Here is a 13,707-nt window from a genome sequence, read left to right as displayed (position 1 = left end):
CAGCAGTTTTTGTTTTTATTTCAGATTTACAGCATCCACAGTATATTTTGGTAAGGGCAATTTGTTAAATATAAAATTCAACAAAGGGTGGAAAGCAGAAGGGTGAAGTTTTGAGTCCATATGACTTTACTTCAACGCAGTATAAAAAGTGAAGCTAACCATGAGTCAGTGAATGCCATGGGAAAAAAAACTCCCAAGTTTTATGGGCCAGGGTTTAAAGAACACCAAAGTATATCATGGAGTTCACCTGACAATTTTTAATAGGTTTTGGTTATGAGGAGCACAAGGGCCTACTTTCCAGGTGTTATGCAACAGAGACAACAAAGAACAAAGAACAAAGAAATGTACAGCACAGGAACAGGCCCTTCGGCCCTCCAAGCCCGTGCCGACCATGCTGCCCGACTAAACTAAAATCTTCTACACTTCCTGGGTCCGTATCCCTCTATTCCCATCCTATTCATGTATTTGTCAAGATGCCCCTTAAATGTCACTATCGTCCCTGCTTCCACCACCTCCTCCGGTAGCGAGTTCCAGGCACCCACTACCCTCTGCGTAAAAAACTTGCCTCGTACATCTACTCTAAACCTTGCCCCTTTCACCTTAAACCTATGCCCCCTAGTAATTGACCCCTCTACCCTGGGGAAAAGCCTCTGACTATCCACTCTGTCTATGCCCCTCATAATTTTGTATACCTCTATCAGGTCGCCCCTCAACCTCCTTCGTTCCAGTGAGAACAAACCGAGTTTATTCAACCGCTCCTCATAGCTAATGCCCTCCATACCAGGCAACATTCTGGTAAATCTCTTCTGCACCCTCTCTAAAGCCTCCACATCCTTCTGGTAGTGTGGCGACCAGAATTGAACACTATACTCCAAGTGTGGCCTAACTAAGGTTCTATACAGCTGCAACATGACTTGCCAATTCTTATACTCAATGCCCCGGCCAATGAAGGCAAGCATGCCGTATGCCTTCTTGACTACCTTCTCCACCTGTGTTGCCCCTTTCAATGACCTGTGGACCTGTACTCCTAGATCTCTTTGACTTTCAATACTCTTGAGGGCTCTACCATTCACTGTATATTCCCTACCTGCATTAGACCTTCCAAAATGCATTACCTCACATTTGTCCGGATTAAACTCCATCTGCCATCTCTCCGCCCAAGTCTCCAAACAATCTAAATCCTGCTGTATCCTAAGAGACCTTAAGTATTTTTAAACAAAACAATGTTTATTCTATGAATTCAGTTAACATTTTATAAACACACAGTAAACATCTTATCAACGACCAACACAAATACCTCCCCAAAGATACGGTACTCTATAGGTAACCCTTAATAACTTTCCTAACAACATCCATAAGCCAAACACCCTTTTTCCTACAAAATAGTAGGTTTGAATTCCTTACAGAAAACAGGTATTACTTTGAAGTTATCAAGTGGTCTGGAGATATTCTTTAGCATGCAGAGAGAGAGACCAAAAATACACCTTCTTTGTTTGAATGCAGCTCCCAACTAAAAAAATGAAACCAAAAAACTCAGAGCCACAAAGCAGCTTCCAGCTCAAAAGGAAAGTAAAAGACAGAATCACAGCCCAGCTCCACTCAACAATGACATCACTGCAGCCATTTGATAAAACATACTTTTCTTAAAAGGACCCTCACATGACACAAGGGTTGTGGGAAAGCATTCATGAGGAATAATCCTGGGTGCCACTACCTAGGGGCATTAAAGCTATTTCTGGAGTCCCTCTGCTTTCCTAGCTATGAATCAGCTCAATCAGCAGAGTTAGTATGGCTCAGTCACTTAGCCACTCAGTAGACATCCTTATAGTGGAGCATTATCTCATTGAGTTGTCTTACCCGGGGATGCGGTGGCGTAGTGGTACTCTCGCTGGACTCGTAAACCAGAGTGATATTGTCACTGGACTAGTAAACCAGAGCCCCACAATAATGCTCTGAGGACCCAAGTTTAAATCCCACCACAGCAGATGGTGAAATCTGGAATTAAAAGTCTAATGATGACCATGAAACCATGGTTCACTAAGGCCCTTTAGGGAAGGAAATCTGCCCTCCTTACCTGGTCTGGCCTACATGTGACTCCAGACCCACAGCAATTAGGGATGAGCAATAAATGCTGGCACAACCTGTGATGCCCACATCCCATGAACGAATAATAACAAAAGCATTAGAACTGCCAAGGAGCAAGAAGCTTACGCCAGTGTTGCCGCAAGTTCTGGAAAAACACAACACCTCAAGTATTGTCAACAGGTATCATCGTTAGAGAGTTTGTGGAAACTCCCAAAAATAGTGCATAGTGTTGGCAGACACGTTTAAAAACACTGACCCATGTAAAGGCACAAGAGCTTTTACTTGAGGTTTAAACATCATCAATTAATTAGCGATCTTACAGGACCCTCCGAAACATTCCTTATTCTAAATTTTATGAACAATATATAATTTTACCACTATAATTTGGAAATTCTTCTTTCATCGGGCAGCACAGTGGCACTGCTGCGTCACAGCGCCGGGGACCCAGGTTCGATTCCGGCCTTGGGTGACTGTGTGGAGTTTGTACCTTCTCCCCATGCCTGCGTGGGTTTCCTTCGGGTGCTCCCGTTTCCTCCCACAATCCAAAAGTGCGCATGTTAGGTGGATTGGCAATTTTAAATTGCCCCTTATTATCCAACGATATGCAGGTTAGGTTATGGGGATGGACAGGGAGTGAACATGGGCAAGGTGCACTTTGAAAGGGTCGGTGCAGACCCGATGGGCCGATTGACCTCCTTCTACACTGTTGGGATTCTATGAATTTAATGCATATACTGATGGCCTACCAACCCAAGCATCCAAACGTTTCACATAGTTGGTGATGAACAAACCCATCACCAGCAAAGAATGTGCATCATCACAGTGAGATCGCATCCTTTATATTATAGTGATGGTGCGATGCTTGTGGTGATTTTGCAAAGACAACATCCAGTCATACTCAGTGAAATCTGGTCACAAAGCTTAAAAGGTTCCTTTGTCCACACTGTAGAATCTTGGGGTCAAGTAACCATATGAATGATGAGAACTTCTTAATTATTAAGTACTGGTGAAAGAGACAAACCTGGCACTCAGGTAGACTACTGAAAGGAAATGGTTTTGGCTGAATGTTTCGGAGAATTTTTTTTAGGTCAGGATTTATTGATTACATTACTTGCAATAAGTTACAGAAAAGAAATCCTCCTCGTTTGGACATGTGAAAAGAAAAAGTGTGCACGTTTTCATTGTATGTATAATTTACTTATAGAAAACAAAGATCTTTATGTATGTCCTTTTCCACAATTAATAGAATTGTGAAAAGTCCTGGCCCGGGTCAGAGCTCAGAGAGTGACAATTTATGGGATGCCCTATTGGTTAGATAGGGCATTGCCCAAAATGTTGATGGAATGGGTGAGGGCAACGGAGTATCTGAGATCTTGGTGAACAATGGGACAAACAGTGCACCTCCTCAAAAAATAATGATGTTCAAAGACTGAGAAATAACAGAGGGAAGATTGGGAAGGAGAGGGAATTCAATGTCATTTCAGATGCAGAAATAAAAATAAAGAGAGTAAAAGAAAAACTGGATTAAGGGAGCGAGAAAAAATAATTTGAAATTTAAAAATATTTCAGCAACAAATCACAACCTGAATGAATGCGAGCCCATGTAATGAATTGTTGCTTTCAGGGCAAGAGGGGTTGACTGCAAATTGTTAACAATTTAAACCTTGTTAATAGGGTACTTAAGCTATTAATGAATAAACTTAACTTCCAACACCAAATTTAATGTGCAATTAATGAGCAAATGTAACGACATTAAGAGCAAAATGCTGTTTATGTAAAGCTAACAGCAGGCTGGTGCAAATTAGTCAGGAACTTGTACCGATTTGCAATGAATTGGATTTATGTTCACCATTTCTCTGGCTGATTTACACATCAATAAGATATTCTGTCATTCACCCACATTTTTTTTTGCAGCAATGTCAATTCTATTTAATTTTGCAATTTTAAATGATAGGCCATGTAAAATTGTTGACAAACATACATAGGCTCTGCACACAGTCAAATCCAGCAAGTTGATGGAGTAATCCACCCGGTTTGAGACGGAAGATTTAGATTTTATTTTACTTACCGAGACTGTTAGTGAATTGATTTGATTCTTCTCCAAAGATATAATCTTCTAGACCTGGAAACTAAATAATTGATTGTTAACGGTGATTGTTTTGGCAACATGTTAAGTGATATTATTGACATATAACTTTGGAGGGAAAAAAAGAAAATGACACCTCTATATATGCAAAATAGTCTTGAATGCTGATGTGTCCTTATCACATTTACGATTCTACATCTGAAAGTGTCAAATGTATATCAAATATCTTACATTGGGAAGCATTCAAATATTTATGACCAACTAAAAAGACTTCCTTCTTCACTGATCTCGGGGAATGCTATTTACAGCAATTCAAACTTGGGGCGGGATTCTCCGCAATCGGCGCGATGTCCGCCGACCGGCGCCAAAACGGCATGAATCAGTCCGGCATCGCGCCGCCCAAAGGTGCGGAATTCTCCACATCTTGAGGGGCCGAGCTCTCACCTTGAGGGGCTAGGCCCGCGCCGGACTGATTTCCGCCCCGCCAGCTGGCGGGAAAGGCCTTTGGTGCCCCGCCAGCTGGCGCGGAAATGGCTTTGCCGGGCGGCGCACGCGTGGGAGCATCAGCGGCCGCTCCCTGCATCCCCGCGCATGCGTAGTGGAGGGGGTCTCTTCCGCCTCCGCCATAGTGGAGACCATGGCGAAGGCGGAAGGGATAGAGTGCGCCCATGGCACAGGCCAGCCCGCGGATCGGTGGGCCCCGATCGCGGGCCAGGCCACCGTGGGAGCAGCCCCCGGGGCCAGATCGCCCCGTGCCCCCCCCCAGGACCCCGGAGCCTGCCCGCGCCGTCTTGTCCCGCCGGTAAGAGATGTGGTTTGATTCTCGCCGGCGGGACAGGCATTCCAGCAGCGGGACTTCGGCCCATCGCGGCCGGAGAATCGCCGGGGGGGGGGGGAGGGGGGGGGCCCGCCAAACGGCGCGGCACGATTCCCGCCCCTGCCGAATATTCGGTGCCGGTGAATTTGGCAACCGGCGGGGGCGGGATTCACGCCAGCCCCCGGCGATTCTCCGACCCGGCGGGGGGTCGGAGAATCCTGCCCATGTAGCCTAAAAGGGACAGGTAAGGGTTTATACAACCCATCATAGTGGCAGAATAATACCTTGTGCATTACAGGCCTGCAACAAGTAACTCATCTCCTGACCCTCCAAAGCCTGTCTACAATCTAGATAAAAGCAAATTATGGCGGATGCTGGAATCTGAAACAAAAACAGAAAATACTGGCCAACCTCAGCAGGTCTGACAGCATCTGTCTGTGGAGAGAGAAGGGAGCTAACGTTTTGAGTCTGGATGACTCTTTGTCAAAGCTGCTTTGACAGTCATGCAGTCTCAAAACATGAGCTCCCTTCTCTCTCCACAGACAGATGCTGTCAGACCTGCTGAGATCGTCCAGTAGTTTCTGTTCCTGTCCACCATCTACAAGGCACAAGTCAGCAGTGTGATGAAATACTCTCTACTTGCCTGAATGTGTGCAGCTCCAACAATACACAAGATGCTCGACACCATTCAGGACAAAGGAGCCCGCTTGATTGGCATCCCATCCACCACCTTAAATATTCACTCCCTCCATCACCGATGCACAGTGGCAGCAGTGTGTACCATCCACAAGATGCACTGCAGAAATTCTCCAAGGAGCGAAAGTGCAGACAGCATCTTCCAAACCCATGACATCTACCACTTAGAAAGACAAGGATAGCAGATGCATAGGAACACCACCACCTGCAAGTTCTTCTCCAAGCCACTCATTATCCTGACTTGAAATTATATCACTGTTCCTTCACTGTCACTGTCAAAATCCTAGAACACCCTAACAGTTCTGTGGGGGTACCTACAACACAGGAAATGCAATAGTTCAAGAAGGTATCTCATCCCTACATTCTCAGGGAAATTTAGAGATGAGCAATAAATTTTGGCCTACCCGAGAAAAGGATAATACAAGGTATAATGCTCATGTATTTTTAAACCAACATATCCTTTGGGGTAAAACATTGTTTTGCTGTGCTTTTATAGGCATGTATTAGCTGGCAGTAATCTAGTATGCACCCAACCAGAAAGCAAGAGGTTTGGTTGGTACTGAGCATTGAGTCTTATTTTTTAAATTGAGGGGAGCTGACACACACACAAAGACAGGTGATTGGATCTAATTTGACCAACTTGCTGTCCCACCAGCATTGCCCAAGGTGAATCCAACAGGGTTGACTAAGAAGGGGAGGAGGATGATTACTGGTTGATGAGAGTCTCACAGGAATCCTGTGGAGCAGGGAGGCATGGAGTGCTCCTTGTAGTTCCAAGTGAAAGTAATAAAATAGTACAGTGGCGGGAGACAGCTGAACACGAATATACGGAGGCTGTTAGAGGTAATGATGATGGCCCCACCAGAGGGTGAAACGGAGATAGTAGTGGCGATGGATGCCGAGAAAGCATTTGATAGAGTGGAATGGGATTATCTGTGGGAGGTGTTGAGGAGATTCGGGTTTGGAGAGGGGTATGTTAGATGGGTGCAGCTGTTGTATAGGGCCCCAGTGGCGAGTGTGGTCACGAATGGACGGGGATCGGCATATTTACGGCTCCATAGAGGGACAAGGCAGGGATGTCCTCTGTCCCCATTACTGTTTGCACTGGCGATTGAGCCCCTGGCGATAGCGCTGAGAGGTTCCAGGAGATGGAGGGGAATACTTAGGGGAGGAGAAGAACACCGGGTATCTTTATATGCGGATGATCTGCTACTATATGTGGCGGATCCAGCGGAGGGGATGCCAGAAATAATGCGGATACTTGGGGAGTTTGGGGATTTTTCAGGGTATAAATTGAATATGGGGAAGAGTGAGCTGTTTGTGGTGCATCCAGGGGAGCAGAGTAGAGAAATAGAAGACCTACCGTTGAGGAAGGTAACAAGAGACTTTCGTTACTTGGGGATCCAGATAGCTAAGAATTGGGGCACATTGCACAGGCTAAACTTGACGCGGTTGGTGGAACAGATGGAGGAAGATTTCAAGAGATGGGATATGGTAGCATTGTCAATGGCAGGGAGGGTGCAGGCGGTTAAGATGGTGGTCCTCCCGAGATTCCTCTTTGTGTTTCAGTGCCTCCCGGTGGTGATCACGAAGGCTTTTTTCAAAAGGATAGAAAAGAGTATCATGGGTTTTGTTTGGGCCGGGAAGACTCCGAGAGTGAGGAAGGGATTCTTACAGCGTAGTAGGGATAGGGGGGGGGCTGGCACTACCGAGCCTAAGTGAGTATTATTGGGCCGCTAATATTTCAATGGTGAGTAAGTGGATGGGAGAGGAGGAAGGAGCGGCGTGGAAGAGATTAGAGAGGGCGTCCTGTAGGGGGACCAGCCTACAGGCTATGGTGACAGCCCCATTGCCGTTCTCACCAAGGAACTATACCACGAGTCCGGTGGTGGTAGCTACACTGAAGATTTGAGGACAGTGGAGACGACATAGGGGAAAGACTGGAGCATTGGGGGGGTCCCCGATAAGAAACAACCATAGGTTTGCCCCGGGGGGAATGGATGGGGGATATGGAATGTGGCAAAGAGCAGGAATAACGCAATTGAAAGATCTATTTGTGGATGGGAAGTTTGCGAGTCTGGGAGCGCTGACGGAGAAATATGGGTTGCCCCAGGGGAATGCATTTAGGTACATGCAATTGAGGGCTTTTGCGAGGCAACAGGTGAGGGAATTCCCGCAGCTCCCGACACAAGAGGTGCAGGACAGAGTCATCTCAAAGAAATGGGTGGGGGATGGTAAGGTGTCGGATATATATAGGGAAATGAGGGATGAAGGGGAGACTATGGTGGACGAACTAAAAGGGAAATGGGAAGAAGAGCTAGGGGAGGAGATTGAGGAGGGGCTGTGGGCAGATGCCCTAAACAGGGTAAACTCGTCGTCCTCGTGCGCCAGGCTAAGCCTGATTCAGTTTAAGGTATTACACAGGGCACATATGACTGGAACACGGCTCAGTAAATTTTTTGGGGTGGAGGATAGGTGTGCGAGGTGCTCGAGAAGCCCAGCGAATCATACCCATATGTTCTGGTCATGCCCGGCACTACAGGGGTTTTGGATGGGGGTGACAAAGGTGCTTTCGAAAGTAGTAGGAGTCCGGGTCGAACCAAGCTGGGGGTTGGCTATATTTGGGGTTGCACAAGAGCCGGGAGTGCAGGAGGCGAGAGAGGCCGATGTTTTGGCCTTTGCGTCCCTAGTAGCCCGGCGCAGGATATTGCTAATGTGGAAAGAAGCCAAGCCCCCGGGGGTGGAGACCTGGATAAATGATATGGCGGGGTTCATAAAGTTAGAGCGGATTAAGTTCGTCCTAAGGGGGTCGGCTCAAGGGTTCACCAGGCGGTGGCAACCGTTCGTCAAATATTTTGCGGAAAGATAGATGGGGGAAAAAAGAAGGCAGCAGCAGCAGCCCAGGACTTTGGGGGGGGGGGGGGGGGGGGGGGGGAGGGGTGGGGGGGTGGGTGGGTGGGGGGGGGTATAGCCTGTGACAAGGCAGTTGCCAATTAGGGCTAGCTTTCATTTTTGTTATTTAATATTTATTTATTTGTTGTTTTTTGTTTATATAAAAAAAAAAGGTCATTATTATCTGTATTGTTATAATGTTGTGTAAAGGATGCACAATGTACTGTGTTGGTTGACCAGAAATTTTCAATAAAATATTTATAAAAAAAAAAAATAGTACAGTGGTGGCCACTAGTTAGACTGCAGCAATCCCAACAAGACTTGCAGAGAGTTCACAGCTGATGGATTTTGGTGAGAGGTTCCTAAACAAGTGTTAGGCCCCTTATTAACATATGCCAGGCGCCTAATATCTGTTTAAAGTCGCCGTCCTGGAGCTTGAAAATAGTCCAAGGCCAATATCATAATGCATGTTTTCCAAGGCAGTAATTTTATTCCTAGTTGAGGCAATTTCTAGGTCCTACCCTGCACCACATTGGCATCAGACACCCTATGTGCGTTTTGTAGGGATGGTCAATTAGTGGCCGAGCTCCCTGTCCAATTAGGATCAATGGGTAGCCTCCCAAAAGCCCATTGGTGAAGGTTTAGGATGATACTGCAGCCAATCTTCATTGAGTCATACATTTAGTTGTAGAGTGGAGCAATACTGACATGTATTTCCGAACTCAACCACAGTACAGTTTTAGCACGTTTCCCTTTATTTGTGCTCAATTGAAACCCTAATTAATGTCCTCCACCTGCAAGTAATTAAACACAGTGGACATACAATTTATAGCCAATAAGAGACCTCCCAGTAATGACATTGTCAGCCCCACTATCCAAAGTGAAGAGTGTGGCTGCTGGCATAAATTCACAGTGCACCGAGCCCCTAATGCTCTGGAACAGGATGATGGGGTTCATATCACAAATTTCCACATGCTGACCTTCAGTCATACCGCTGTGGAGAGATCATTCCCATAATAAAAGGAAGGAAACTAATCAAAGTCACCCCACATTGTTCTACTGTTCCTTCTGCCTCCCATCCCCTCAAATGCATCACGGTAGCATAGTGGTTAGCACAATTGCTTCACAGCTCCAGGGTCCCAGGTTCAATTCCCGGCTTGGGTCACTGTCTGTGCGGAGTCTGCACGTTCTCCCTGTGTGTGCGTGGCCCTTAAAAACTGCCAAATCTAGAAGGTGACCCATTGTTCTAGCGTAAAATAGAATGGAGAAAATCAATCCCAGTTAATCCCAAAATTCCAGTGTTAGTCACCATGGCTGCGAGAGATCTGATGGGTTTATTGCAAAGCTATGATGCTCTTAATATCCTGCAGCAATTAGTCAGCTTAAAAGGCATGCCATCTTAAAGTTTTACTGGTTCTGTTTTCATAAGAAAAAGTACAAACAGCCAATGTGCTAAGTGAGCACCAGAATAGTGGCAACACCACAGCTGTTCAAATTCAAGTTAACTATTTCCAGAAAGAACAGACAGCATTGCAAACAAATCGCCTCAAACTAATTTTTTTGGGGGTTCAAGGTACTTACTTTCTTTCCAATGTCATGTTTGATGACTTCTTGGACCAATACATCTGCTAGCGTTTTGAAATCACTAACAAATTTCTTATTTTTCTCATTCCCTTTCTTCTCCTGTACCAACAGCTGAAAGAGTGTCTCCTCTTGCTTGCAGGCACGGGCAATGTTTGCAGATTTTTCTGAGGCATAGACGAGTGCTGACAAGAATTCAGACATTTTGAAACCCGGATGTCAGTATGTGATCACCTGGAATGAAAAAAAGGGCGGCATGTTACAGCATGCAAAACCTACCATTATTTGCATCGAAAGCATAGCTCCACTACATGTATAGAGACATGTTCACCAGTACACATTATTCAAAATACATAATTCACCTGTTTTGAAGCAGTCACATGTGGCAGACTGGTTCCAAGGGGAGGTTTGCAATATAAGGCTGATCTCTGGAAGGCAACTGAGTTCTCTGGTCCAAACTATGAAAGCTTGTATGGCAACATCAACATAATGCACATTTCCATTAGCACGGTGCAAATTGCCCCAAAGCGCTTGTACTTGTTGCTCCAGGGGTGCTATTACTATGATCATGGCTATAATCATGGCATTTCTGCATAAACAGGCAGTAGCCATAAGTCAATAACACAGTTGGAAAAGACTTGTTTAAATACCAAAACAAGTTATGTTCAGAAACTAAAAGGAGAATCACGGAATCACAGAATGGGTACAGCACAGGAGGTCATTCAGCCCATCGTGTCTATTCTAGTTTTCCAAATGAACAATTCACGTTGTGTCATTCCCCTTCCCTCTTCCCGAAATCTTCTTCCTTTTTCAGTTAACAATCCCTCTTGAATGCCTTGATTGACTCTGCCTTCACCACAATATCAGGCAGCACATTCCATATCTTAACTGCTCACTGCTTCAACGATTTCCCCTCATGTCTCCAGTGCTTCTTTTGCTAATTTCCCTTGACCTGTGCCTCCTTGTTCTCGATCCTTCCATCCACAGGATCAGTTTCCCCGATCAACTCTGTTCGGACCCCTCATGATTTTGAATACCTCCATCAAATCTCCTCTCAATCTTCTCTTCTCCAAGGAAAACAGTTCCAACTTGCCCAATAAGTCTATGTAACTGGACTTCTTCAACCCTGGAACCACTCTTGTAAATTTTTACTGCACTCTCTTTGATGCCTTCACCTTTTTCTGAAGTTATGTCGCCTAGAACTGGACACAATATTCCAGTTGAGGCTGGACTAGTATTTTATACAAAGTATTTTATGCCATTATTCAAAAAGCTTAGAATATTGTACATTTTATTAACTACTCTCGCAACCTGTCCTGCCATTGACTTAACTTTTTTTCATGGGATGTAGGGTTCGCTGGCTAGGCCAGCATTTGTTGCCCATCCCAATTTGCCCTTGAGAAGGTGGTGGTGAGCTGTGTTCCTGAACCACTGCAGTCCATGTCGTATTAGCACACCCACTGTGGAAGAGGTTCCAGGATTTGACCGGGCGACAGTGAAGGAACCGCAAAATATTTCCAAGTCAGGATGTTGAGTGACTTGTAGGGGAATTTCCATGTGGTGGTGTTCCCATCTATCTGTTGCTCTTGTCCTTCTAGATGGTGGTGGCTGTGGGTTTGGAAGGTGCTGCCTAAGGAGCCTTGGTTGGTTCCTCTAATGCACCTTGTAGATTGTACACACTGCTGCTACTGTGCGTCAGTGGTGGAGGGCGTGAATGTTTGTGGAAAGGGTGATTTGTCATGGACAGTGCAAAGCTTCTTCAGTGTTGTTGGAGCTGCACTCATCCAGGCAAGTGGGGAGTATTCCATCACACTCCTGACTTGTGCCGTTTAGGTGGTGGACAGGTTCAGGGAGTCAGGGGGGAGTTACTTGTCACAGGATTTCCAACCTCTGACCTGCTGTTGTAGTACTGTCCTTATATGTCTAGTCCAGTTCAGTTTCTGGTCAATGGTAATGGCCAGGATGTTGATAGTGGGGTATTCAGTGATAATAATACCATTGAATGTCCAGGAGGGATGGTTTGATTCTCTGTTATTGGAGATGGTCATTGACTGGCACTTGTGTGGCGCGAATGTTACTTGCCACTGGAAACAAAGAAAGGTGGCGCCAGAGCGAGGCAACTTCTTGCAAGCTGTGCCCAGCATACACTCTAATTCTATCTTTTACTCTCGTTCTATGCTTCTAAAACTTCATTTACATTATATTCTGCAGTCTCTCCTTCCTTCCCTATGTACGGTATGCATTGTTTGTACAGCATGCAAGAAACAATACTTTTCACTGTTAGAAATACATGTGACAATAATAAATCAAATCAAATCAAATCAAAATCACTTGACAGCCCAAGCCTGGATGTAATGTTTACACAAGTTAATGAAATTATAAATTGTATCAATGTGTTGTAATTTTCTAATGTGCAACAGTTGGCAGCTTCATTAATACCTTTTAACTTCAATTATATTTTTACTCAAACCTCTGATACAGATAAAAAATAAAGTAGGGAATCTTCAAGAATCCTCAGATAGAAGCTACTAAACACAAATGTTGCCTGTTCTGTATAAAGAGATAGTGATGGTTGCTTGCTTAAAAAACTTGTTACATTTTTCATTTGAAACTATTGAAGTTGATTATACTCTTGAGTTCTGATTGATTGTTAAAAGGTTACCCAAATATAATTGATCATGTAATAATCATGTAATACCTCACAATAAAATTGTTACCCCTTCCCTAATTACACAAACTCTCATAAATCAATGCACAGGGAGATTTTCCAAATATACCAGTGATGAAGTCCTTAAGGATTTGAACTGCTGTTTTATAATAAAGAAACTAGGATCAATTTTATTCACTGTGTAAATCACATAAAATGGTACTGTTTGAAAATTCAAACATTGTTTTTATAAATACTTTTACTGCATTATTTTCTGAAGGTGTGTCTTCATGATCAAATGTTGCTGAAATATGTGGTAAAAGTGCAAAGAATGCTGTGCATTTATTCATTATTTTTAACAAAGAATATTTTTGCAAACATAGTGCTCTTCTCAATTTAGAAACATATCGAAAACAGTGATATTATGTTATGCCAGATATAATGTTAATTTACAAACAGAGGTTAAGTTATACAAGGGATACTTTTTTCCCTGTGTGTAAAGTGAAAGTACATTAAATAAAAAGACCATGACAGATGAAACAGTTTTCATTTATCCAAACACATGCAGGGAAAAATATATCCCAAGACACAGGTTATACTATCTGAAGCAAGGTGCTTATTTTAAAAGGAATGACCATCTCCTTGTCATTTTTAATCTGATCCCTACACTCACACAGGCACCATCAATTGTTTGGCAGGAATTAACTGCTTAGCTGTGAAGTCTACATTCATGATGTGACAGCAGCTCTCACCAAAAGATAAACAATTCATTTCACCATATAAAACCAAGACGGCAAAAGCAAACGAAGCCTGGCATTATCTCACATTCCCAAATGAACAATAACTGTAGCACAGTAGCTATGTTACTGGACAAATAATCCAGACTGATGCCGGAAAGGGAAG

At 44.3% G+C, this 13,707-nt stretch overlaps 1 protein-coding gene across 3 annotated transcripts in view; it reads right to left on the bottom strand.

The window, feature by feature from the left end:
- Window positions 1–13,707, bottom strand: part of LOC140392734 (inositol polyphosphate 1-phosphatase-like) — a 136,669-nt gene that overhangs the window by 94,294 nt on the left and 28,668 nt on the right. For all 3 annotated transcript variants that reach the window (XM_072478305.1, XM_072478295.1, XM_072478315.1), the window contains 2 exons: window positions 10,158–10,391; window positions 4,154–4,214 (listed from right to left, as the gene is read on the bottom strand). In XM_072478305.1, coding sequence (XP_072334406.1) covers window positions 4,154–4,214; window positions 10,158–10,361 — 265 coding nt within the window. In that variant the 5' untranslated portion in view covers window positions 10,362–10,391. The remainder of the gene's footprint in view (window positions 1–4,153; window positions 4,215–10,157; window positions 10,392–13,707) is intronic.

Source organism: Scyliorhinus torazame, chromosome 2 (assembly GCF_047496885.1).
Source record: "Scyliorhinus torazame isolate Kashiwa2021f chromosome 2, sScyTor2.1, whole genome shotgun sequence".
NCBI classification, from domain to species: Eukaryota; Metazoa; Chordata; class Chondrichthyes; order Carcharhiniformes; family Scyliorhinidae; genus Scyliorhinus; species Scyliorhinus torazame.
The sequence above is the reverse complement of the archived record's forward strand: the minus strand, read 5'-3'. Positions and strand labels throughout refer to the sequence as shown.